Source organism: Mastomys coucha, unplaced genomic scaffold, assembly GCF_008632895.1.
Source record: "Mastomys coucha isolate ucsf_1 unplaced genomic scaffold, UCSF_Mcou_1 pScaffold20, whole genome shotgun sequence".
Taxonomy (NCBI): Eukaryota; Metazoa; Chordata; class Mammalia; order Rodentia; family Muridae; genus Mastomys; species Mastomys coucha.
In genome coordinates, this window is record NW_022196903.1 from 85,196,869 (window position 1) to 85,223,676 (window position 26,808).

General features: G+C 50.4%; 3 protein-coding genes across 3 annotated transcripts in view; 1 reads left to right on the plus strand and 2 right to left on the minus strand.

Annotated features, from left to right (window-relative positions):
* Positions 1-2: 2 nt before the first annotated feature.
* Chchd4 (coiled-coil-helix-coiled-coil-helix domain containing 4) lies at positions 3-8,700 on the minus strand (the record flags this gene model as incomplete). Its single annotated transcript, XM_031384047.1, has 3 exons — positions 8,456-8,700; positions 2,230-2,328; positions 3-127 (listed from the first exon to the last, which is right to left on the minus strand). Coding segments are annotated over exons 1-3 (246 nt in total), but the record flags the coding sequence as incomplete, so codon positions are not given.
* Positions 8,651-24,545, plus strand: Tmem43 (transmembrane protein 43). Its single transcript, XM_031382583.1, has 12 exons — positions 8,651-9,039; positions 12,473-12,622; positions 13,512-13,646; positions 14,189-14,283; positions 15,093-15,142; positions 15,403-15,472; positions 16,138-16,208; positions 17,423-17,544; positions 17,757-17,831; positions 18,458-18,559; positions 21,138-21,255; positions 22,698-24,545. Exons 1-12 carry the CDS (start codon positions 9,028-9,030, stop codon positions 22,898-22,900), a joined length of 1,203 nt encoding a protein of 400 aa, XP_031238443.1. The 5' UTR covers positions 8,651-9,027; the 3' UTR covers positions 22,901-24,545.
* Positions 24,546-25,377: 832 nt separating this feature from the next.
* Xpc (XPC complex subunit, DNA damage recognition and repair factor) overlaps positions 25,378-26,808 on the minus strand; it is a 27,029-nt gene continuing 25,598 nt past the window's right edge. The window contains exon 16 of the mRNA XM_031382584.1: positions 25,378-26,332. Coding sequence (XP_031238444.1) covers positions 26,117-26,332 — 216 coding nt within the window. The 3' untranslated portion in view covers positions 25,378-26,116. The remainder of the gene's footprint in view (positions 26,333-26,808) is intronic.

Sequence of the window (26,808 nt, forward strand, 5' to 3'; positions counted from 1 at the left end):
TTGATATCCTCTGTGCTGTAGTGGAAGCAGGAAAAGGCAGATTTGAACTGTTCCCCACAGGGGCCGCTAGCCATTCCCCCAAGACATGGGCAATTCCAATTAATATCTCCATTAGGCAGTATCAACCCTGGAACAGAAAGATGGACAGGGAAAGATGAGAGGTGTTCTCTATGATCTCGAACATGCAAAACCTGTTTGGTCCTTACTGTGTGGAGGCATCCCCTTGACCTCTATGTGTATTCTGGTCTATTTTCTAAGCCACCTCCCAGACTTGGAATCTGAACTCTGAGACTTAGATACCAGGCATCTCCTAAGCCAAGTACTAATCCCCCAGGCCCTGCTCCATCCCCGAGTCCCTCACCATACTTCTGTTAGTACAAAGTTAGACTAGTGCAAACATATGGATGTGAAAAGATCTTAAAAGCTGCTATACAGTGCAAAGCAAATGGTTAGACTAGTGGGGCTGTATTCTTCCTATAAAAAAAAAATCAATCATTAGGGATGGAGTATAGCACAGAGGTAGAGCAGAGCTGGCATTCATGAGACCCTTGGTTCCATCCTCAACTTGTAAAAATAAATCAAAATTTTAAGTTAAGTGATTTATTATGAATGATCTGGGAAGTCAAGCTATAGATAGGTTTTTAATTTATTTTTTATTTTTTTGGTTTTGGGTAAACATTATACTGACTTCCGTTCCGCTGAGTACCTGCCTTCAGTGTTGAGGAGTCTCAGCACTACAAAAAGGAAAAAGATCTATACAAAGCCCACTGAAATGCCACAAGATCTTTTACTCCAGTAGCAAGTATGGGAGAGGCTGCAGAGCTAGTGTCCAAAGTCCTAGGCTTAATCCTGCCTCTCAGCTCCAGCTCTGAAAGCTGCACTGATCAGCAAATCTGTCCCAACTGTTCTTGATTTACAAATGTAATGTGGCTGGTGCCCCTGAGCAGGAAGTTCATCACCAATACCACACCAGAGTAAGTTCCTGTACACAAAGCTGTGTGACAACTGAAGTGGTCCTTCTGACACTAGGTTTCTGGTTCAGAGGCCAAGTCAAAACAGCAGCAGGACCCATGAGATCCAGAATCCCAACACTACCCAACTACTTGCAACCTCTCAGAGACTCAATAAAATGCTAGCACTGTACGCTCCAGCATGCTAACATACAGAACAGCTTTCAAAAGTAAGATCATTTAAAAAGCCCAGATGGTAGCTGTGGTGGAAGTCACTGTGACCTCAGCCTGAGCTACTGTTTTGGGACAGGGTCCTGGCTGTACTGGAACCTGCTTGGTAGTCCAGACTGGCTGGCCTTGAACTCCCAAGTGCTCTTGCAGAGGATCCAGGTTCCATTTCCAGTACTGATATGGTGGCTTACAACCATCTGTAACTCCAGCCCCAGGGAAATCTAACACCCTTTTCTGACCCTGGCAGATACTTCATGCATGTGCAAGCAAAATATCCATACACATGAAATAATAACCACCACCACCACCAAAGACAACTCCAGTCTGCAGAGCCTGGCAGAGGACAATGTGAATTGGGATATACAACACACACCCACACCCACAAGATGGCAGCTTCAGCAGTTATGGTGTACAAGCACACCTAAACACAAGCAGACATACCCTATCTGCTCAGACCTCCTGAACAAGTGTAACATATGTACAGCTAATGCGGACTCAAGGTAAGCAAAGGACTAGAACTGATATGAATTCACTCTTCTTCATAAGAAAGGCTGACTTGAGATCAGTTACAACTGTCACTTTCAGAACACTAACACTCTGTGACATCTGACTTGCCATATTTCCAACTAGATGCTAGGTATTCACTCTTAGCTTAGCAGTAGTTAAACGATGAAGGGTCCCACCTAGGACATGTGTCTGCTTTAGATCAGGTCTGGAAAGTTCTAACCACAAGCTGGTCCTCCAGGGCTGCCTGCTTTAAGCTCCGCAATTTCACTCACCAGCACTTTTCACCCGAGACACTTATTCCAGTCCTGAATTGAGTCTTGTTGACACTGTGTACTGGGAATGCCAGACACTTACATACCCCACACAGACTGAAGTAACTATCAATAAGCCCATCCCAAAGCTTATAGAATGGCAGGAGGGAGAGAAAGCAACCACAGGGATGGGACAGTTGCCCATGGCCAAGGGAGATAAAACTAAGTGGGAAAGGAGTGTCCAACACCAAGCCTCTCCAGGGTGTGTCTGTGGGCCCCTCATCTCTCACCGTGCTCCTCATAGGGATCATTGGGGTCATCAGCCACCAGCTCGGCACTGCTAGGAGTTTCATGGTCTTCTTTGGTCACAAATATTATTTGATCCTTCCCTAGGGTTTGGAGCAAAGGAAAACAGATTCATTAGGGAGAAGTAAAACACAAAACAGCCAATCTGAAGACGGTTCCCTATGTCTGTTCCCAATCACTGACTATCCGGCCCAGAGGCCACTGATGAGAGGCAGCTAGAATGAGAACAGCACTCAGGTGTAGGGGTAACTGAGTTTTTTTGTTTATTTTGTTTTCTTGCTTTTGCTCTCTGCTGGTATAATATTGGTATTGCCCTTTCTATGACCCATCACTGGCCTTATATTTGGAAACACTTGTCCTTTCACAACTGCTCAGATACTTGAAGGTCAGACATCCCTCTATGCCTAAAGGCAATCTAGAATTGTATCAGAGGTTGTCTCGATGCTGATTGGTTGTAATGAGCTGAGGGCCAACAGCTGGCCAAGAAGTAGGGGGTGGAATTTCTGAGAAGGAGGGATGCTGGGAGAAGAAAGCAGAAGAGGAACATTCTATAGTGGACACAGGCAGAGCAGAGAAAGGTATAGTAGTGGGCAAGTTAGTCGGGTTAAGATGAGCTAGCATGGGGGACTGCTTAAGCTTTAAACTACTTTAGAAGCCTCCATACTTAGTTATACAGCTATATTTGGCACCCAACCTTTCCTCAGCCCCCACAATGCACAGGGGCTCATCTGTTTCCACGGTGGTCACTTGGGGAAGACTTGAATTGATTCTAGATCCCTGTGGCAGCCACTCCCTCCACCCACCACTCCCGAGAGGAACAGCAGTGCCTTCTGTGCACGGTGGTGACTCACGGGGACTGGAACCTCCCAAGTCCCTCAGTACCCACACTGTCCTCCCCAGCACAGAACATGACTGCCATCTGACCTGAGCATAATAAAGGAAAGAGAGACCCACCAATCCCAGCCCAAACTGAGGAAGAAGAGGAAAGGTCAAGGTCTTTCCCGAGCCTTCTGACATCTCACTCTGACCCCAGGCCACCTGGCATCACTTGACCGTCATCCAGAGGGCACACTGGAAGACCTTTTCAGGTCTGAGTAAACCTGTCCTGAGTGAAGATGCTACTGTGAAAGCTGAGGTCAGGCTGTCGACAGGTAACTCTTTGAAAGCTGCAAGCACTGTGTCCACTCCTCCACCTACATTTTGAGACGGTCAGTTCCAGGCATGTGACAGAAAAGTAAGGCAAAGTGTTGGGCCCAAGGAAGAGGCCTGGAGAAGGCAAGTGAGGGGATATGTCTAAGAGGCTACCTCAGTGAAAAGGACAGTTTAGGTGACAAAGTCTCATGCACTGGTAGACAGTAGAAATGGGTAGGTCTCAGTACATAGGACTAGCCCCAAGTGACTCCACCTGGGCTCTCTGCACAGAGCCAGTTTTGGTCTCAGCTCCCAACAGTATGCCAGATCACTCCCTTACAGATAAAGAAAGCATCTGGACAAGGCCACTGGGTCACCTTAGAGTACCTACTGACCCTGGAGACTCTGGCCAGTTTCCAGAACCCCCAAAAGCAATTTGCATAACTGTTGAGTGCTAAGCAAAATCGGTAGACCTGAAGCTCTCAGCTCAGCCATGACAGTTGTGACCTGGGCTAAGCATAGACCAAAGGGAAGGGGACAAACCTGGACAAGTTTCTGAAATACCTGGAGCAGTAGGTGGTATATGCAGAGGCCAGCCCTCACCCAGGAAAGTGTGGGCATACCCACATGGCTCCTTGGCTCCTGGACACTGACACCCAGTCAGGCTGGGATGAAGTAGTGTAGGACTCCTTTATTTCTGTGAGTTGTTAGCCCTCACATCCATGCAGGGGCAGCTCTCCTCTAATCTCCTTTCTTAGAAGGGGAAGCAGAAGCCCACAGGTGCTAAGAAACAAACCTAAGCAAATAGAAGGCCAGAGCAAGGGTGTGACCTGTGTTTTGAAGGATCCTATATGTGTCTCTTTAAAAATACTGTATACTGCTAGCCTGGTCCCACTAGGCCTGTGCTTTCTGGAATGTTTAAAAACACATGCCAGGGGACTGGGGTGTGACTCTAGCCTAGTATGTGCCCTAGGTTCTATCTCTAGCCCAGTAAAATGAAAAATAAGAGCAGATGCAAGATGGGATACAAAATCAATGCTGATTTACTCATTGAGACAGGGTTTCCTATGTAACCTAGGCTGGCCTAAAATTATGATCTTACCTTGAACTCTTGAGTTTACAGGATTATAGGTGTGGCCACCACAATAGGCTGGAAGGAAGGGTTCTGTTTTTAAAGGCTTTCACTTATGTGATTTATGTGTATGCTATGTGTGAGGGTGCAGCTCCTGACATGGGTGCTAGGACTCAAATTTAGGTGGTAAGGATTAAGACTTTGATATCTGAAGCTGGGTAGGTGGGTTTCTGTGAATTCAAGGACAGTCCGGTCTACAATGATGAGTTCTAGTCTAGACAAGACTACACAGTGAGAATCTGACTCCAAATAGAAATGTGAATGTAGCCAGGCGGTGGTGGCACATGCCTTTAATCCCAGCACTTGGGAGGCAGAGGCAGGTGGATTTCCTGGCCAGCCTGGTCTACAGAGTGAGTTCTAGGACAGCCAGGGCTACACAGAAAAACCCTGTCTTGAAAAACCAAAAAAAAAAAAAAAAGGAAGCATGAATGTTTGGTATACGGCTAGAGAGAAGGCTCAGTAATTGAGAGCAATTCTATGGGATCCCATGCCCTCTTGTGATCACCTCAGACACCAGGCACACAATATATATGCACATATATACAATCAGGCCAAACATTTATATCCAAAAAAGAAACTCTTTTAAAAAGGAAAAGAACTATTATACCCATAAACTTTCGATACTTCCTGCTTGTATCAGGACTTGTGGGGGGAAGCAAGTCAGAGCTGACTATAATACATGTATCAAGCGAAGAAAAACTGACTGGGGTAGGGATTGTCTGGGGGGGGGTGTCAATGGGGAAGAGCAGAAAAAAATCCCAGGGTTAGGATTCCATTTAGAGCTAGGATAGTTTAAAAAGGACTGGGACCATCACCCAGCCTGTAGTTTGCTGGCTGAACTTTTGCTTGTTTGATCCCTGCACTAAAGGAGGCACAGTAGCCCATACCAGCAGCCCCAACAGAGGTAAAGGCAGGATCAGGAACTCAAGACCAAGTGAAACCTGAGGCAAAAGGTGGCTCTAAGAAGTCAGTGTTCACTCTCTCCTGGTCTGCAGACTGGGAAGGTTTTGAGGAAACAGCATCTGAAATGCTCTTCCAAGCCCTGGCAACCCCTGCAGAGCCTCAGTGTGTCAGCACGGTCCCTATTTTCTGTTTGAAATTACCCATCCATCCGGGAGTGCTTTAATGCCAACCTCTTCTTGTTCTGCAAAGATCCCTGCTCACTGCACATCACACTGCAATAAAAAATGTTTGCTGACTGAACAGAAAGGGGCAGGCTGTGTATTAGGAGGAGGAAAGTAAGGAACCATGTGTGGTACTGACAGAAACACCAACGGCACAAGGCCAGACCGAGGCTTCATCCACACGGTGGGACTCACTGAATGTCAACCTGAGGTCTTTAACCTGGAGACTGACTAGATGTATGGACTATTGACATAACTGTATCCAGGCAACCATTTGCTAGTTAGAACAGAGGATAGGCATGAGCCTAGGTTCATTCTATTAAATTCTGAGCACCCATGTATACTAGGCCTTCTGCCATCTCTCAGCTTGGTGGGAGATGATAATTTCAGTGTGTTTATGGAGATGCAAAGTACCAGGGAAGACCTGGTGGCATTTAAGCTGGGTTTTTTGTTTGTTTGTTTTCTTTTTCTTTCTTTTCTTTTTTATTTTTATTTATTTATTAAAATAAATAAAGACAGGCAGTCTTTTTTTTGGTTTTTTGAGACAGGGTTTCTCTGTGTAGCCCCGGCTGTCCTGGAACTCACTCTGTAGACCAGGCTGGCCTCGAACTCAGAAATCCACCTGCCTCTTCCTCCCAAGTGCTGGGATTAAAGGCGTGCGCCACCACTGCCCAGCTCTTTTCTTTTTTTAAAGATGTATTTATTTTATTTACATGAGTACATTATAGCTGTCTTCAGACACACCAGAAGAGGGCATCAGATCCTATTATAGATGGTTGTGAGCCATCATGTAGTTGCTGGGAATTGAACTCAGGAACTTTGGAAGATCGAGCAGTCAGTGCTCTTAACCACTGAGCCATCTCTCCAGCCCCTTTCTTTTGTTTTTCTGAGACAGGGTTTCCCCTGTAAAACAGAGCTCTGGCTGTCCTGGAACTCACAGGGCTCCCTCCACATGCCTCTGCTTTCCAAGTGCTGGGACTAAAGACATGCACCACCAAGCACACTTGGCTGGTTCTTAAAGGATAAGTTAGCAATTCAAAGAGCTAGAAAGCCCCTGACCAATGGCACAGCCAGAAGAACTGAGGAGCAAGAGGAAAACCAGAAGACTAGAAGAATAACACAGTATGGCCACCTAAGTCCTTACATAGTATTTTTGGTTTGTTTTTGAGATAGGATCTCACTATGTAGCCCTGCCTGACCTGGAATATGCTGTTTATTTTACAGTTCCTGGCCTTGAATTCAGAAATTGTAGGTAGGGGCATGTGCCTTTAATCCCAGAATTTGGGAAGAAGAGAATTTGAGTTTGGGGCACATAGTGAGACTGTCTCAAAAACTGAGAACCACTACACACACACACCTTTTGAACCAGGAAGACAGACTTCATGCATGGACCCATCCTCCTTCCTGAAAAACCTGAGGTTTGTAAATCCATCACGAGGGTTAGTAATAAAATAGCCGGGCGGTGGTGGTGCACGCCTTTAATCCCAGCACTTGGGAGGCAGAGGCAGAGGCAGGCAGATTTCTGAATTCAAGGCCAGCCTGGTCTACAGAGTGAGTTCCAGGACAGCCAGGGCTACACAGAGAAACCCTGTCTCAAAAAAAACAAAAAACAAAAAACAAAAACAAAAAACAAAAAACAAAACAAAGAGGGGTAGTAATGTTTACCTGCATAGCTTCCTTAACCCAAAGACTCACCATCAACCAGCCAACTAGACTTGGAGGAAACAAAAAAATCATGACAAGAATCTTCTGCCTAAGAGTGCTGGGTCAGGGGACTTTTGTATGAGGAACACCAAGTGCTAAACAACAGAAACAGTCCTCAGGAGAGGTGTGAATCAATTATGATGCTGGGAAGGAGGGGGTTCAACAGCGGACCAGGGTACTGAGGTAAAGGCTGTGCAGTGTAGACTGGGGCCTTCTAACTGGATGTATGGTCTTGAGTGGATTACCTCCTCCTTTATTTATACTTCAGGTTCCCTAGACTTAACAGTCCGAGGAGCATAGAATTCTGGGGGAACCAAGTCTCTCTGTAGCTTTGTATTCTCAAGAGCCCTCCAACTCTTTCCTGCCTTGGCCACGTGCTTCGTGAATACCAGAGTAAATGATGCCTGATCTCTCAATTTACAAGAGTGGAAACGGGCCTGGAGGGTTTGGCAGCTCAGACATGAGGAGCCGGTTAGTGCAGGGAGGCCTTAGAGAAGCAGACTGGTCTGGATTCTTCTGGGCTCCTGCCTACAGATAACAACGGTTAGAGGAAGTGAGTGGTCGGTCCTCAACGTGGCTAGAAAAGACGGAAGAAAGGAAGTCCTTTCATAGAGGGCTCCAGTTTCGTGAACCCGATGTGGGCTCTTGGATCGAGTAACCTGTCTTAATTTACCGTTTGAGAAAACGTGGACAGTAACAGAACCCGATGTATAAAGATGGCTACGTGAAGTTTGCTCCTGCCAGTGGCACTTCAGCACGCCAGCACACCCACTCTAGCCTACGTAGTTATTTTCCGGGATAGCTAAAAAGCCTGAGCGGGATAGAAACACGTGGGGACTGCTAGGAGCGATGGTGACTAATTCCTAACTGTCCCCGATTTCCAGCCAGATACAACGTGCTCCACACTGGCAAGGCCCACGTGAGGCCCTCCGAGGCCCGGGTTCGGACTTCACCTTGACCTTGGACCAGCCTCGTTCCTCACGGAGCCTCTGCCTTTCTCGGCTGGAAACCGCCGCGTGAGGCCCCCTAAAAGGCCCACGGCCGCTCTGTGGAAACCACTTGACCGCGTGTCTCTCGCAGGCCCGTTGCGGCCGGTCTCCATGGCAGCGCCCGACTCACCTTCCTGCCGGCAGTAGGACATGGTTGTTCCCGACAGTCCTCTGCAACTCGCAGAGACAGCGGGCGCGGCTGTAGCGGATACACCTTCACGCCGTGACCTCCCTCGCCGCTTCTAGGGCCCGCCGGGTGGCACTGAGGCTCGCACGGACCCGCCCCCTCCAGGCCTGCCCGCCGCGCGCCTGCCTCCCTGCGACCTAAGCACCAGCGCCGCTTCTCAGTCGGAAACTACATTGACCAGCTGCCCTTGCGCCTCTCCAAATAGGCCGATACTACACTTCCCAGAAATCTGGCAGCGCGCAGGCGCACCAGAGAAATACTAGGTTTTGTAATTTTTGTAGCGAACTTGTCAGGCGTCGGACTACATTTCCCAGCAGCCCTTAAGATGCGCACGCGCAGACAACTTGAGGCTTAGGCGGGGCGGTAACTCTTGTCCTGAGTCCCGCCAAGTCCTGGATTCCTCGAGGAGTCTTGTAGCTCTGTGGCAGACAGGAGGTCACCTCATTCGGCGTTCCGGTCGTCAGCCCAATTCCTAGCGGAACAGAGCGAGACGGCGGCAGCGAACCAGGCCCACCATGGCAGCGAACGTAAGTGCTTCCTGATGCCCGGGTTACACCATCATCCGGGTCGCTTTTTCCCTGGGTGCGTGCTGGGTCCTTCAGCGGTGCAACTCCAGTGGGTGCGGCTGCCCTCAGCTCCCTGAGTTTGTCCGTCTCGTGCCGCGCGTTTGTGGGACTCAGCTCTTAGTCGAGTCCGCTCGTGCACGGGTGCTTCCTCCACTCCTAGTTTCTCTCTGGGCCCCTGGGGATATGAAACTTGTGGAACTTGTGGAACTGGAGGACCACGGGGAAAGTGTCTGTCGGTGAGCAGATTGATGAGGCGATCCTGCCCAGGTGGAGCTGTCCAGCAAATGCTGCTTTGGTCTCCGCTCCCTAGGGGGTGTGTATTCCTAGGCTGTGTGATGCTACTATAGCTGGATGAGCCTGGCTGGATAACCTGGAGAGGGAGACTTTTCTCCGCTGCCCGATTCCTGGTGCACTAATTTGTTAAGGATCCCTGACTGAGGATAGTTCCCCCAAATCTCTGGCCTCTTCCTACAGCAACTAGTCCTTAAGATTTTTCCTAGTGAATCCTAACATTCATTCAACAAACGGAGCAACACCACCTACTAGAGGACTGGGTGTGGGAGAAGCTGGTGACTCACCAATGCCTCTGGTGAAAGCGCCTCTGAAGCCAGCTCAGGAGCACTGCCAGCCCCAGGCACACCCTCTCTCCCTCCTTGGTAGAATGTCATTGCAGCCCTCCTTGGGCCTGTTACACGTTCTTCCCAGGCCCCTCCTCAATCTGGCAAACTTCTTTGGCTCCTACACCTCCTGGGTGGCCAGAGTTTGTTTCACCCACTGTCCAAGCAATATCTGCTTGGCATATTGTCTGGCCCAGGAAGGGGAGGAGAACCAAAGGTTAGGAATGCTGCAGTAGAGCCAGAGGAGAAGGCGACCAGCAGGCAAGCCTGGCAAGAACATGCGTACCCTTTCTGATCCGTATCATCAACATCATATTTTACAGTTCCCCAGCGGAAGACACCTGCTTGAGGGCTCTTAGCCAGCTTGGTATGCTACATCATCAGCCTGGGAAGGTGCTGACAAGGGCAGGCTTTGGAGACAAGCCTGGAGGCAAATCCAGATTCTTCCACTCTAACTCCTCTGGGTTTACTCTTTCATGGGATCAGTTACTTTGAAATTTGAGGAAGGTTGCTGGGCACAGAACCTGGTACAGGGGGAGTACTTAATCCTTGAAAAAGTTACTCTTGTAGGCTAACACACACAGTCCTGGTAGGCAGAGACCATCTTGGGTCTGACTCTCACACCAACAAACATAGATACGATGGGATATCTTCAGATGCCTTTGTCCATCCATTGTTACATTACTTTCCTGGGGAGACTTGAACATTCCTTCATGTCAGACAGGAGAACCATAGACCAAAGGAGCAATTCCACCAACTCCGTCTTGATGAACCAAGGAGGTCACTGGGACTTCCTTGAAGGAGCATGGGCATCACCAAAGTCCCACGCCAGCATGGGTGACTGACTGCCTCTGGAAGGCTGCCTAGATGCAGGTGTGCCCTCCCTTCCATTAGCTCTCCGTCTCCTGTATCCTCTAGCAGTACTCCACACTGCTGGGGGTGGGACATGAGAGGCTAGAATCTCAGGTGAGGGTATAAAGATCCTCTTCCACTCTTCCAGGGAACATGCCTGATCATGTGAGGGGCTCATTTGGACAATCTAAGCTATTCTGATTTCAATGTGACAATGGCTGTGTCATGCCTAGAGACAGTACCAGAGCATCTGTACTGTAGCTGAGTCACCAGGCAGGGTAAGCAAGAAAATCTTACGACAGCAAGGGGAACAAAAGCATCCGAATTCAGTATAACAACTTTCCTGTCAGGTAGGTAAGTGAGGAACCAAGACCAGAGAGGTGGAGCACATGTTATCAGTCTCCATAGCAACAGAGCTGGGATTCCAACCCTGGTGTGCCAATATCCAGGCCTAGTGTGTTCCCACCCATTACTTCATCTCTTGTTGACTCTGAGCCCAGTATGCTGGAAGTGGAATGTATTACTGAGGATACATAAGTGTACATATACACACGCATAGACATATAGATGCTATTCCCCACCTAACCTCTCTCCCAGCTGGAGGAACATCTTCCTGGCCTCCCTTCTTCCATCCTGGCCTTAAAGGGAGCCAGCAGGGACACAAGTCTTCTTTTCCATTGTTCAGCTTGAATTTCAGCTAAGTGATGAAGAAGATAGTCTATAGGGTAGAGGGGTCTGCCTGGGTTGAACACCAACTCACTACTTACTAGTTGTTGATCCAGGCAGATAACCTAAGCAGTGAGTCTCGATTTCTTCATCTGTGAAATGGGTATTGGTAGCCTCTTTACCCTTGAACCAGCCCATGATTGACCTGTAACAAACGAGTATGCTATTGTGGGCATCCTGCTGGCCGATGGTCACCTTCTTGTCTGCAGCGATTGTCTCCACTGAGTTTTATATGGTATTGTTCTGGATACAGTGGGCGTCCTCAGTAGGCCTGAGCCAACAGTGGAGAGCAGTCAGAAGAAGTGGCATTAGCTATGCTCAAGGATTCTGTCTCAAATCCATCCTCAGATCCTGGACAGGAAGGGACCTAGTTCTCTGAGGTGCCTGCCAGGTGACCACTTTGTATCTCTGTGACTTTCATCCACACCCACAGTCTGGGTGGCAGCTCCAGTTTCAGTTATGGAGAGATCTGATAATGTTCCTATTAGCTGTAACTCCCACAGGTACCTATGAGGCCCCAGCATGGAGCCACCACCCCAAGCTTTGGATTTTCACCCCCATGAGGAAATGGAGGGCCCACAGCTAGTGGGTGGCAGAGCCAGGATTCAAGCTGAGTCTCTGTTCTTGGTGATGAGCCCTAGACATACTTCAGACAATACCAACTTACATGAAGCCTGCTCCACTGACCTGTGGCTTGTGGCCTATGGAAAGCTGCCCGGGCATGCCCATCTGCTCTGTCTCTCCCAGCCCTCCACAGCCATAAAAGACAGGCTGCTGCTCCACACCATGGCTCCACAGTCCCCTGCTGAGGTCTACCTCTATGCCCCTTCCTCCAAGTAGCCTGTCTTGATGTCCTAGCTGGAAGGTGCACCCAGCACTGAGCCCACCTTTACTGGACACTCAGCACAGCCTCCTGGTAGTTCTTAGCCCCAAAAGGTCATCTACAACTCTCACAGCACAGCATGGTCCTCAGGAAACCCAGCTGTTACTTCTCAGATTTAATAAAAAATACATTTCTAGCTGCTTTGTAAAATAGCTTGTTAGTGTCTCTAACCTTTGCTAACTTATGGTCCAGAAATTCTGTGCCAAAGCATAGTTGTCCACCAATGTTTGTGGGGAAGAGAGTCTCTCCTGGGAATCTTCTTAGACACCAAAATCATTTTGCAAAACTCAATAAAATGTCAATTCCTCCCCCTCAGTATTCCAGTACTGGCAGCAGGAAAGAACACGTCAAAGTGACTTCTGACCCCCAGCCAGGCTTCCTGGAGCGGCTGAGTGAGACTTCTGGTGGGATGTTCGTGGGGCTGGTGACCTTCTTACTCTCCTTCTACCTAATTTTCACCAATGAGGTAAGATGCAGGGTGAAGACCCAATGGCTGGGCTCTGAAACAAGGGGCCAAGGTCTTACAGGAGGGAAAGGGGTGCTGAAGTAACCTGAAACACCTCAGTGTAAGCCAGAGGGACAGTGAGTCAGTCCACACCCCTGAAAACCCCCTTTGGGCATGGCTGCATTCAGATACTCATGCTGGGTGACGGAGAATCTCTGCCTCTTTACTGGGACACTTTTCTTGGGCAACCCTTTCCCTTGTGGGAGCAGATATGGACCCAGCATTTCCAGTCTCACATCTAGGCAGTTTAGACTTAGAAAAAAAGGGAACCATGAATTTATAAATCGCTTTAACAGCCATCTCTCAGATTCTTAGCTTAGGTCTCAATCTTTTGAACCAGGAGAGGACCCAGCCCCATCTAAACTACATGGCCTGTGAGGGAAGGGGAATAATCAAGAGATGCCGGAGAAGGTCCCCTGCCACCCTAGGTTCTCCAGGGGCTGCAGCTGGATATCTCCTTGAGGCCAAGGCTAGGCACCTTTGAGTGAGCTGAATGTGTCAGCTAAGCTGAGAACACTTCTAGTTGGTTTTGCCTGGATCACGTAATTTGAACAGTGGTTCAGATTGGCCTTTGGAAGCCACATGTATTGGGAGCCAGGGGAGGGGAAGGCAGAGAGAAGTTGAGGCACAGGACTAGTTCAGGGCAGGGAGACACAGTTTTTCTCCAGCTTCAAGCAGTCTGAGATTAGCAGGATCTTCCTGGAAAAGCAGGAATCCTGGGTTCTAGTCTTGAGGTCTTGCAGTTGCTAGACCTCAACATCTCTGCTCACAGAGGCCCAGCCTTCGCTGTGCCCACAGCAAGGAGCGAAGCAGCACCCAAGCTGTTGAAATCCCCTTTTACTTCCAACAGGGCCGAGCACTGAAGACAGCCACCTTGCTTGCAGAGGGGCTGTCACTCGTGGTGTCCCCTGACAGCATCCACAGTGTAGCTCCAGAGAATGAAGGAAGACTGGTACACATAATTGGGGCCCTGCGGACTTCCAAGGTAGGCTGGGTGACTGGGTGGCAGTTGCTAACTGCTGTGGCTTAGGACTGGTCCTCAGACACAGACCCCCCTGTGGCTGTGTGGACAGGTCACTTCTCAGTTTCCCCCATGCTAATAACAACAATCACACAGTCAGGCAGATGAGAGCATCTCAGATTACAGTTAGCACACAGGCAGTCTTTTTTTTTGGTTTTCTGAGACAGGGTTTCTCTGTATAGCCCTGGCTGTCCTAGAACTCACTCTGTAGACCAGGCTGGCCTCAAACTCAGAAATCCACCTGCCTCTGCCTCCCAAGTGCTGGGATTAAAGGCGTACGCCACCACTGCCCGGCCAGACAGTCTAATGATAGTAGCTCTGCTGTTGTCTGAGCTTAGGGTCATAGACGTGGTGTTGAGAGCTAAGGTTGGCAGCCTCATGCTGGTCTCCCTCAGTCTCACTTCCGGTCTTGCCACCTCTGTCGCTCTTACTTAGGTTGCTCTGAGCTAGGAACACTGGACTGCCGTGAGCCTGGTCTTTACACGTTTGTTTGATTCTTTTTGAAGCTCTTGTCTGACCCAAATTATGGAGTCCATCTACCAGCTGTGAAGCTGCGACGTCATGTGGAGATGTACCAGTGGGTGGAGACGGAAGAGTCCAGGTGAGGAGCCGGGCACAGAGGGTTGGAGGGCCTGAGGAGTCAGGGGTTAAGCTGAAGGGCAGTAGCTTTCATGCAGACGCCATTTAACTAAATTCAAAGTGCAGGGTCTGCCTCTTAGACAAGTGTCAAACCCCAGCATTAGTGCACGGTGACCTTTTATTCGGAGGTAGCAATAATCTAGTGCAGAGTGGGCCAAAGGAGAGAGCGAGCTCCTCAGCTTCCTCACCTGGACATTCCAGGGTGCACAGCCCAAGGCTCAAATAGTGTCACTGGGATCAGTGTGGCCCTTCCACTACCCGTCCCTGCTCAGCTTTTCCTGCATTGGTCCATCTTCCCACAGAGGGTACAAGTTACTTCCCAATTAACTCACAGCCTATCAGAAGGCCCAGGGCAGGCTCTCTTTCAGTGGCCAGAGAGGGTCACCCGGAGCCAGGACTGGACTCAGCCCCACTTGAACTACATGACCTGTGGGTGAAAAAGAGTAGTCAAGAGAATCTGGAGAAGGTCCCCTGCCACCCTAGGTTCTCCCAGAGGCTGCAGCTGGATATCTCTCTGAGCCCAAGGCTAGGTGCCTTTGGGTGAGCCAGCTGGAGTGTGTCAGCCTAGCTGAGAAAACATATCTCTTTAGGCAGGCCTTCTAGAGATAGTACCTGCTCCATGGAGGTTGGGGACTGTCTGTTCCTGAGCCCGCCAGGCTTTCACTCCCTGTGGGTAGCTGGGCCTTGAGGCCACGTCTGCCCTGAGACCCTTAGAGAGCAGATGGCCTTGGGTGCCTGAGCTGATTCCTGCTAACTGTGCTTTTTCTGCAGTGAGTACACAGAGGACGGACAGGTGAAGAAGGAGACAAAGTACTCCTACAGTGAGTCCCGGGCCTCCAGGCTTCTGTACATCCCCAGAGCGTGTGACCTCTATCCTAGTCCAGGCTGGCAGTGGTGGGCAGTCCAGTGGGGCTATGGGCAATTGTGGAAGGCTACAGCACACATCTTCAGAGCCCTGCATGTCCAGCATCCAGAGAGGCCTCAGCAGCCACTCTGATCCCCAAGGGCCATAGGTGCTAGTAAGAGGATGCTGAGGCCTCTCTTAACTGGTCTAAATTGTCCTTTCTTTCTCTTCATGTAGACACAGAGTGGAGGTCAGAAATTGTCAACAGCAGAAACTTTGACCGAGAGATTGGCCACAAAAACCCCAGGTGAGAACTTGGCCCCGGGTCCGAGTCCAGCCTTGCTTACCTTGCAGGCTCCCGCCCCGGTTAATCTGAGTGATGGGTTGAGTTAACTCTGCCCCACAGGTTAGCAAACACAGCTGAGGTAGTTTTAACAGCAAGCCCTGTGTTGACGACACATAGATCAAGACCTGGTCTTTCCTGACCCTCAAGTTAACACAGGCCTGATGACAGACTGAGAGGTCTCTCTGTGCACTGAAGTGCCTTTTTAGACTCAGCTCAGGTCTGTAGTGGCATTTGTTTGAGCCTTGTTAAGATTTCTCAGGGAGAACTCACTCTATGGCATGGGGTGAGGACAGTGATGTAGCTTTTGGCCTTGGCTAGATCATATGCAGCCATGGTCCAGGTTGAGCCAGGAAGATGGTCCAGGTTGTCCAGGAAAGCTGTCCAGATGGAAGCTGTCCAGGCTGGAAGTGGTCATGGCTAATAGGGCGAGGCAGGCTGGTGGGTCTGGGTAAGACAGTATGGTAATAATAAGACAGTAGGATGCTCAGCCCAGAGACGGAAACAGGGGCCCTGGAGGCCATACTGTGGCTAGACTTGCTGGATCCCCTTCCTGGGTACATTACAACACAAAGGTAGGCAGATCCCCACCTCGTGCCCCATTACTGATTGTCCCCTTTCTCCTTCAGTGCCATGGCAGTGGAGTCTTTCACAGCAACTGCCCCCTTTGTCCAGATTGGCAGATTTTTCCTCTCAGCAGGTGAGTCTCAGGCCTCCTGTGGAGACACCCACCCAAAGGCCTTTCCATCCCCTTGGCCTCTTCCAGGGCTGGGTAGCACTGAGCAGTCCCACAGCCAATGGTGGTTGCTATGAAGGTCTAGCTGGCTCCCATCTCAGAATCATACTCTAGGCTAGGGCCAGAGGGAAGTGAGTCCTCAGGGTGTAGAGCCCCCACTCCAGCCAGTTCTTCTGAAGCCTAGACTGTTCTAGAAATTATTCCAGGTACTATGTCCTTGTCACATTTCTGTGCATGTCTATTCTGAGCAGATATTGCACCAGACCTGCCTCAGGCAGCTCTCAGCCAGGAGTTCAGACAAGGCCTTCCCTCCCTCCAACCTCTGGCTCCACCTGTGAGCCCTGCCTGGCATCTAGCTTTGCCACAAGGAGGTGCATCGCAGCCTCCATTGCAACTGTAAGGAGAAACCCACAAGGTTTAAGGTGGCACCATGAGTCACAGAAACACTGAGGTTCCATCTCTGGGTCTAACCTGGGAGGGTGACAGACTGACTCTTGAGACCCAGATAGCCAAGCTTAGCCTGGCTGTCCCAACAGCTCTGCCACTCAGCTGGTGCCTGGAGAGGGAGGGAACTCCAGCCTAGATGTGGATGGCTATGTTCTGCAGAGGGGTAGCTGAAACCAGGCCACTCTCAGAACTGTAGCCCAACCAGCTGAGCAGGAGAGGGCATGGGAGAGCCGACCTGGAGGAGTTAGTGATTGAGTTAGGCCGACTCTGACACGGGAGTTCTACAAGAGGTGGAACTAGAGAAAAGGGCATTGCAGCTGGGGTGACACATGCCTATCATCCAGCACTCAGGGAGCTGAGGCAGGAGGATAACAAGCTTGAGGCTAACTTGGGGCTACAGTGAAAGCCTGTCACCAAACAAAAAAAGAACCCATGCATGACAGCGTAGGTTTGTTATCCCAGCAACTTGAGGAGTGAAGGCTGTAAGGTCAAAAGTTCAAGGTCACCTTCAGCTTTGTTCGAGGGCACTATGGGCTACCTGAGACCCACTACCTAAAAAAAAGTTCGCTCCATCTGGGAAAGACAACTAAGCAAAAGCTAGAGGGCATATTGTAGGCTTTTGACCCTGCTGTCTGAGGGCATCAAAGATAGAGTGTCAGGCAGCCTGCGGAGCTAGCAGATCAGGGGTTCTGAGTGGAGTCCATGGTTTCTGAGAATTCTGCTTCCCTCAGGCCTCATTGACAAGATTGACAACTTCAAGGCCCTGAGCCTGGCCAAGCTGGAGGACCCCCATGTGGACATCATTCGCCGAGGAGACTTTTTCTACCACAGTGAGAATCCTAAGTACCCAGAGGTACGTGGGCACGCGGGCCACTCAGAGAGCAGAGGCCATGGTTTTGAGTAGCTGTGTGTACGGCAGCTGGACCCAGGCTGCGCTTGCCCAGTGAGACTCAAGACCAGGGGATGGGACAGTCAGGACAAAAGAGTGAACAACAGCCAGGCAGGTGCCAGAGAGTTGATGGGATCACCATTCACTAACTTTTCCCACTTCTCTTCTACCCTCAGGTTGGGGATGTTCGAGTCTCCTTTTCTTACGCGGGACTGAGCAGTGATGACCCTGACCTGGGCCCAGCTCATGTGGTAACTGCTTCCCAAGGGCTGACCTCAGTCTCGACTCCCTGGGCCCAGATACCTTGGGATGTGTCCTGACCTCTTTGTTTGTCCCTCAGTCATTTGCACAGGCATCAGGCCTGCTCTTGGACACTTTTCAGAGGTCTGTGTTCCCCACAGCACCTCCTGGACCCCAGGCTGGGAGCCACAGCCTTAGTGGAGCTAGTCCAGTTGTGCCAGCTCCTGCATGCAGCCACAGTGTTGGGGTCTTGGTTCTTCATGGTACATACAGTGAGAACTCTACACCAGGACCTGATGTAGGAGGCAGACAGAGAAGACTCTTGGGGCTCAGACAGCCATGGGGGAGGAAGTACAGTGATCCAGGCCTGGTCTGGTTGCTTGATGTGCATATGCCTTATCTAGTGCCCACTGTGACTGCCAGTCTAGCTATATGATCTCTCAGTCCAGAAGGCCAGCGGGGACTTTTCCTGTGTGATCTATCCCAACATGGGCTTCGTCCTAAGCGCAAGGAGAGACAGGCCCCAGGTCTCCTCACCTGGCTGCTGTGGAGTCTGAGGGGTGGGCTGTGGGTCTCACCCTGTGCCCCCATCCCTCGGGTCACCCCACTCAGCTCTAATACTGACTTCTTCGATCAGGTGACTGTGATTGCCAGGCAGCGAGGTGACCAACTGATCCCATATTCCACCAAGTCGGGAGACACCTTGCTGCTCCTGCACCATGGAGACTTCTCAGCCGAGGTGAGTTGGCGACTGCCTGTGTGGGGACAGGCACACCCTGCCCTTCTTCCCAGTGCTGTTTAAGAAGCCCCACCACTAGAGGTCATGGCCAGTGCCTTTAGCTAAGAGGGGAAGTGGACAGCAGCCTCCTGTGTGAGCAGGCACTGAGGAAGGCACTGCCCTCTCAGGCTGTCAGCCTTGCGGGGGGCTGGGGGGATCGTGAAAAAGGCCAGGAAGTGAGGATAGGAGTGTGGGCAGCCATGTTCCAACACGATGGATATCTAATAGACAATTAGTTTCTGTGGCCAGGGCCTCTGTGACAAGCTATTTTTGTGGAGGCCTCAAAACGGACAGGTCCACCCTAGAATAATCAAGTCAGGCAGGAAAGGGTTCACTTTGTCAGTGGGCACCAGGAGAAGAGGCCACTCTGGGGTGCCTCTTCTTCCTTCAGGGGCACCAATGCAAGGTTTGGAGCTGCAGTATGAGGGCCAAGTGAGTGAAGTGATCACCTACACACAGGTCCCACAGTTCACTGGGCGTGCCTTTTCCAGCTGTATTTGGAAGGCTCATGTCTTACCCAGTGCTGAGATGGAGGGATGCTGAGACAGTGAGACAGTGTTGATTCTCGCTCTTGCTGATACAGCCAGAGGGTCCTTGCTCAGCCTTCCCTGTGTATACTAAGCAAACGTGGGGGTTTCAATCCAGGACAGACAGAAAAGGCCAAGGGTACAGCTGGCTTCAGAGCATGGCTGTGGCCCTTCTGCTGCTATTCCTGGGTGCCCAGCTGCTCTCTGTCCTCCCTTCCAGCTATAGCCAGTGTGTCATAGTGTCTGGGCACAACCTGCTCCTTTTACCTGGCCAAGATAGGGTGTGGTTGGTCTGTTTTTGGGGAGCCTGGTTACCAGGCTCAGGGTGGGGCTGCTACCTCCCAGCCTGGGCTGAGTCACCCTAGGGACCGCTCTAAAATTAGAAAGTCCTTTTGTCTCTCCCAGGACTTTCTTTGCCCAGCCTCTGGTTTCTAGCCTTCTCAGGCAGAGTCCCAGGTCTCAGAGTTATCCTCCAGAAAGTGGTAGGTAGGACGTGTGGCTGAGGAGACCTGGGAGGGCAAGTTTGGCTATAGACAAGCCGGCAGAGAGACTGAACTGAGGAGAAAGTTGGGCCCCAAAGTCAGGGTCTGGAGAGTTCAGGGGTTCAGACCACAGCACTGTTCACAGGCTCTGGTCAAGCCCCCACCTAGTCCTGGCACTGCCTCTCACGAGCTACAAACCATGAGCCAGTGTCTTATCCTCATCTGTGAAACAAAGCAATTTAAAAACACCACCATCATCACCATCCACATCTCATGTGGGTAGCACAGGCAGATCTGAACAGTTTTCATGTTAACTGCCTATGGTGAGGGCATGGGGGTTTGTGACAACCTCACAGAGCCTCAACTTCCTGTCCCTGTAAAACAGGGAAGAAGATTCCAGTTGGGTTAGGAGTCAGATCATTGCACTTGTTAACCATGGGGCAGTGACAGCTGAATGCTGAGACAGGCATTGTCCATCATTGTGTGTTGTCTTAGAGTTGGATGGGCTTGAGTACTGTTCAATCCATGGCTGGAAAAGACTCAGGAAAAATCACATCTAAGCCAAGGCTGGAGGGAAGTACCGAGCTGCTGAGCAGCTGTGCACTGTCTGCGCAGGGCAGAACTCTAGACCTGGCCGCACCATAGGTGGCCCAGGCCCTGGTGGAGGGTCAGAGGGGGTTGGAGCTACGGCAGCTACTGTATGAGAATGAGTTGAGGAGAGGAAACAGGGAGGCCAGCGAGGCTAATATAAGAGCCCAGTGTGGAACAGTGATGGTGTGGACCATGGTAGACAGCAGGAAAACAGCTGACAGAGCTGGCTTCTGTGGTGAGGGGAACCATGCCCCACCTGACCCCAGGGTGTGCCTCTGGATAGGTGGTCGGCTTATGTGCTGCCATGGAGAAGGCAGAGTCAGGTTGAGGTGGGGCTCTGAGTCCGTGCTCAGCATGCCAGGAAGGTGGGACCATGTCTAGGAGGTGGTAGGAACCGGGCAGTGTGGCCCAAAAGCAGCACTGCGTAGATAGTATTTTCAGTTATAGACTCATGGGGTGCGTGGCCGGTCCTGGGCAGAGCGGACGAAGCTGCCAAAGGATATCATCCTTTACAGGCCAGGAAGAGAACCAGGGACGGCAATGAGAGCAGAAGGCTCCCCCACAGAGTAGGAGGGAGTCAGCTGGGGTCAGTGTTCCAGAAGCGGTGAGCACTATCCTGGGGTTGAAGGCTACACCTAGGACCAGCGTGCACCCCCAAACTGTCCACTCAGAAGGATGGGAGGTGTCCACCTACGGGATAGATGCAGTGGGAAGGATGGTGACCTTTTTCCAGGCGAGACCATGAGCTAAAGCCACAAAGATCTCTTATTCCATGTTCTTGAGCCAGACAGGCGGAGACTTAGACAGAGGTAAGAGGTTTGCGTGTCTCTCCGTGCTCTGTATGGAAATGGCCAACAGCGCCCTCGACACCACCGCCAGGACCCACCCTGCTGCTTGGTGACTCTCTCAGTCCTGACACCATGCCACCTTGTCCTACAGGAGGTGTTTCGTAGAGAACAGAAGAGCAATTCCATGAAGACATGGGGCCTGCGGGCGGCTGGATGGATGGCCATGTTTATGGGCCTCAACCTCATGACACGGATCCTCTACACCCTAGGTGGGTCTGGAAGGTGCAGGAGCTAGCCTTCCCTCCTGTAGCCATGTGCTAGTCTCTGCCACCAGTCAACCTTTCAACCTGATGGGATCCTTGAGAAAGACAGCAAACATCTGGCCTGTCTGTGTCCCCCTCGGTAGCTTTAAGATGAGAGGCAGAGAGGCAGGTGTAAGGGACAGGGCACTCACACCTGCCAGGGGGTGGGAGGCTGGTCCAGTTTCCATGCTTTGGCCTGCTCTGATCATCCTTCATAACTGAGCAGCTCTGGGGCAGGGGCTTACCAGCTTGTGGTAGGAACTGGATCTATGCCTTAAATCCCTCAAGTCACAATGTTGGATATCCCTACCTAGGTTTCCTTTTCTTGCCCCTATTTGAGAGTTTCATGCATGGAAACACCCTTCAAAGCCAGACCAGGTTTGCAGCAGCTAGCACATCTGGAGCCTGGGGAGGGGATGTTCACTTGTCCAGAGTCTGGCATCAGAGAGCCTAAGTTTAAAGCCAACTTGGTTCAAGTCCTGGTACCCAGGACATGGAAGGTGCCAGCTGACATTGTCCATGCAGGAGGAGAGCCTGCTCAGGGAGACTCAGTACTAAGGCCTCTACCCTCATATGTTCCCATCCAGCCAAACCTTTCCCCCACTGATTGATGTCTTTGGTCTGAGAGAGGTGTGGCTGGAGCACACCCCAGATTGGCAGTAACTATTGGGGGTTCAGGAGGACTTCCCCCATTTACAGGTGGGAAACTGAGGTCATCCACCCCTCAGACCTTCCCTGGACATCAGCCACATCGCGGGCATGTCAGAGAAGGATCAGAATTTAAGCTGAACTATCTTGGCCATGTGACTGAGGACAGGCTAATCCCTCTGAGGCTCAGTACCCCACCATGTTTGAGATGCCCTATCTGTGATCCTGAGTTCTTCCATTGGAGGCCTGCCAGCAGTTAGGGCAGATGTCATATGAGAGATAATGTGAGCTGATGCCAGCTGTGGCGGGACCCACGTAGCCCTCCCTGTCCATCAGTAAACATGACCTGCTGAACACTGAGTACTTCCCTATGCAAGGCATGGAGCAGTGAGGATAGACAAGCCTGTCCTCTGCAGGCTTGGCACAGTGGCTCAGAGCTCAGGCTCTGACTGGACAGTGTAGATTGTCAGTCAGTATTGGCTCTGGGAAAGAGGGTTTTATGGGTGTCTTTTCAGTGGCCTCAGCATGAACTTTCAAGGTCCAAAGCACTCACACTTGGGACTGGGCTGCACAGGAACAGTATTGTGGTAGCTTGCTGAGCCAACACCCTCCCACACCCCCTCCCCCATGGTGTCTTAGGTATGTGTGTGGCTGTTTGGCTCTACTTATTGACTGTTTCCTCCCTCAGGTGGCAGAGAGGAGCAGTCTAGGGCAGGGAGCACAGTCTCCTTAGGGACTCATGGTCTTTCCTTTCCCCACAGTGGACTGGTTTCCTGTCTTCCGAGACCTCGTCAACATTGGCCTGAAAGCCTTTGCCTTCTGTGTGGCCACCTCACTGACCCTGTTGACTGTGGCTGCTGGCTGGCTCTTCTACCGACCACTGTGGGCTGCTCTAATCGGCTGCCTGGCTCTGGTGCCCATTATCATTGCACGGACCCGGGTGCCAGCCAAGAAGCTGGAGTGAAGCCTGAGAGACTCCGTTTCCTGTCAGCTCTGCCCAGCTCCGGCTGGAGCAGGCATCTACACACCCCACTCTTCGAGGGGCCAGTGTCCCCACCTGCATGTAGGGTTCGGTGTTCACAAGCTCATGTCTTCTCCACTCCACTTCTTGCCAAGGTGCAGCTTTGGTGGGTAGAAGCGCCTAAGGATGACAACCTAGCGAGTACTGTCCCACTTAATGCCTTCCCCTCTCGGGCTTCATTCCACCCAGCTGTCAGCTGACCGCCTGGTGAGGGGCTCAGCCTTCTCACTGCCAAGCCCTCATTGCTGGAACCAAGTGCCAGGACTGCCACAGCCACCAGCTACAACTGCAACCTGAGAAAACAGCCATCACCCTCTGTTGCTGGCCACACCGCATCAGTAGGGACACCCTATACCCAGGCTTGGACGAGTGCACCCCACACCAAGCCTCTGGGTAGAACCTGATGTGGCCTGAAGAAACACTGAAGATCTTATGCCAAAGGTCACTGTCACTGTGGCGGGGCAGAGTGCTTTTGTAGAAGCCCTCAGGCCCCTGGTTCTAGGTTCTATTACACTACTTCTCATGTTCTGTTCCAAAAAGGAGAGTGTGAATGGGTCACACTTGACAGTTGCTGTTACAGAAATTAACTCAGCAGGAATGGTGTTTCAGTGGGTGTGGCTTGACTGGTTTTAGTTTCTGAGGCTATGGGGAAGCTTTAGCTTTGCTCTGCTTTTGAACCAGTGTTAAGGGATCCACTGTGGTGCTGGGTTGGGACCGTGGAGGGACGCACCCTCTTTATCCCTTGCTATCAGACAATCTGTTCACTTGAAGGTGATTTTTATTCTGTAGTCAGTGTTACAAGAAAAGGCTGGAAGCTTTTCTACTAAGCGGGCTCATTCACAGTGACCTCCAGTCAACTGAAGCCAAGAATCGGGACTCGGACTTGCTGCAAGAGACCCACGTTTCCGTGGGATCACTTCTGACCTTGACACTCTAGGCTCAAGCAGTTGCTGCAGAGTGGTTCTTTTTGCATTTAATGTCCATCACTGTCCTTATACCAAATAAAACCCATCCATACTAATGGACGTCATTTCTAAGTGTCCTGGCTACTGTTGCACCCTTTGAATGAATGCTTAGCTCTGATGTCATCACAGAGCCTTGGTTTATCCTGTACCTCATTTCTGTTTGCAAACTGATTGCTGTAGCAACAAGAGTGTTTGGTAGCTGACCAAGGTGTCAGGACCCCTGACCCTAGTGATATGTAACAGTTCCTTCCATGTTCTATGGTATCTGTGCTTTTGGCTGGGTAAAAGTACAGCCAGAGATGGCTTACTGGGTTTAGGATGGAAACAATATTCACTACTGTTCAGTGCATGCTGGTACAATCTCTTCGAAACTCCAAAGATGGTTTGGGAAAATACAGTACAATTAGCAATGGCTAAATACGCAATGCTTGGAATTCAGTCTGTGTAACATTTTTCTTCTATGGTTTTTACCTGTAACATTTTTCTTCTATGGTTTTTACCTGCCAGCTCAAAAGTTAAGATCAAATTATGGAAGAATAATTTGATGTCTTTGAGAAACCATGAGGTTTATATTCTTTGTATTAAAATTTGAAATAAATTTCTACTTATCTTTTGGTATAGGATCTTGCCAGTAGTCTTGCTGTTGCATTCTTTTAAGGAATCAGACTCATTCCAACCCATTTGGCTAGCTCCTGGTCAGTGTTAAGAACTTGGGCTTCAGTTCTTTCCAAGAGGGCAGCTCAGTATTCGCTGAGTCTACTTTGTCTAGGGTTTAAAGTAAATGACTCATGCTTCACAAACCTTGAGAATGTGCTAGAAGCATGATGCACAGCTGAAAGCACCAGTTTTGAGTGGCACATAGATGAAGTCTGTCCTCTTGACTCATGCTGTGGGGCTACCCTGTTGCATCTGTAAAATGGGGTCAAGCCTGTCACTGTACAGGGCAGTGATGAGGAAATCAACTGAAGCCCAAGTATCTGGGGCACGACAGCTCTTCATTGTTTCTTCCCATCTGAGCAGGCAGCTTTCCAAGCCTAATATGTCATTTCTATCATGCCTCCTTATAGCTGACACCTCGAGAGACACGGTCATGCCTAACCAAAACCCCAGAAGTGAAAGCAACACAGGAAGCTTGCCAGGCTCCGGCGCAGAAAGTACGAGAGTGCAGTTTCCATGGTGACCCTAGTCTGTTTCTCTTCCAGTGTCCCAACATGAGTCATACCCCAAGTGTTTTGTTTGTTTGCCTTGGTAAGAGTGACTCAACATTTTAAAGACTCAAAGATGAAGCAATATCAAATATGGTCACCGTAAAAAGCTTCCTTGGTATGTGAGGAGTTTCCAGCCTCCATGAAAATACACCCAAGCTTTCTCCAAGACTTACCTCACAAACAGAAATCTGTTACCTGGACCCTCTTAGCTGGTTTAAGACCTGAAAGAAAACGTGTAGCCAGGGGCTCTAGGTAAATGCTTTATTTCCTGTAGGTTCTGTAAAAGGACTCTTTCCTGAGAAGTGCATACAGCAGCTTAGGAAATGTATCATCAGTACAGAGTAAATGTATCCAGAATTGAATAGAAGGTAACCAAAAACTTATCTTTTATGAACATTTTCATAATTTTCTACTTGTTTTCTTTTTTTTCTTTCTTGATTTTTTTAGCTTTGTTCTAGTCTGTCAGCATAAAATTCCAAAAGTGCCTTGGTAAGAGGTGACCTGTGTTCTCTGACAGAAGAGCAGCAGGCAGTACTGGAAACCTGACTCAGGAAGGCAGGACTAAAAAGCAAATGCCCTGGGTCTGAAGGAAAGAGGAGAGCAAGCGGTCCATGTGTGAGCTGCACTAAAGGAGGATTTGTTTCAGTGCTCCGATACCCATGATTTCCCAGTGACTTCTATTTAAAAACCAGAAATAAATGACAGATAAGGCATTGTGGTATGTGCCTGTAATCTCAGCCCTCAGTATCAGACAGGGGGATTTTGAATTTGAAGCCAGCTGCCCTCTAAAACAAACTCACATTTCCAAAGATACCAAGGTCCAGGGATCAGGTCCAGGGATCTCCCAATAAGGTGCAGCTTACCAGCACCACCCCATGGGGATCTGGCTGGGCTGGTGCCACACTGATCTGCTGCACAACTTCCATCTGGCCTACAGTCCTCAGCCCATCAGCTGTCTGCCTTCTCTGGCCTGGTGGACACTGGCTTCACAGCTTCTCAAATGGGAAGAGGTGGGAAGCCTCTGCCGCACGCCTCTTCCGAGTCATCTTGGTGTACTCGGGCTTCTGTTCTTCTGCAGCCTCTCGGTTCTGTGGCCAGGAGGCAGCCAGGACTCTGGCTGCTTCTGCTTGTGAACTGGTCCCTTCCTCTTCATCAGAAGAGAGTCCACCTCCTGCATTTGCATGGGGAGCTGCTACCTCACTCTAGGGGAAAGACAGTGGAGGGGCCACAGTTAATGGTTAGCTGCAGATAATTGACTTTAGCTGGCAGTGGTGGGACATGCCTTTAATCCCAGCACTTGCAGGTAGGCGGATTTCTGAATTTGAGGCCAGCCTGGTCTACAGAGTGAGTTCCAGGACAGCCAGGGATACATAGAGAAACCCTATCTCTAAGAAACCAAAGGGGAGGGAAAAAAAAAGATAACTGACTTTAAAGGGTCAGAAGAATCCCCCCAGTCTCGAGCCTGCCTGGGCCTCTTGGAAGGCAAGGGTACGGTGGTGCTTTGGGAGCCCAGGCTGACTTGCTGGCCTTCCCCAGCCTAGGAGCTCGTTCAAGCAGGGACTTCAGTAAGAACTGTTGGTGGAAAGAGGATGCCCAGTGTACTGGCTGGTTCAACTTGACACAGGCTGGAGTTATCACAGAGAAGGGAGTTTCACTTGGGGAAGTGCCTCCATGAGAT

Excerpts from the sequence above, each read along its gene's own strand:
- Tmem43 (XM_031382583.1), top strand. Across the intron at positions 15,143-15,402 it reads GGAGACAAAGTACTCCTACA|ACACAGAGTGGAGGTCAGAA; the intron begins GTGAGTCCCGGG and ends CTCTTCATGTAG. Across the intron at positions 18,560-21,137 it reads ATGGAGACTTCTCAGCCGAG|GAGGTGTTTCGTAGAGAACA; the intron begins GTGAGTTGGCGA and ends CTTGTCCTACAG.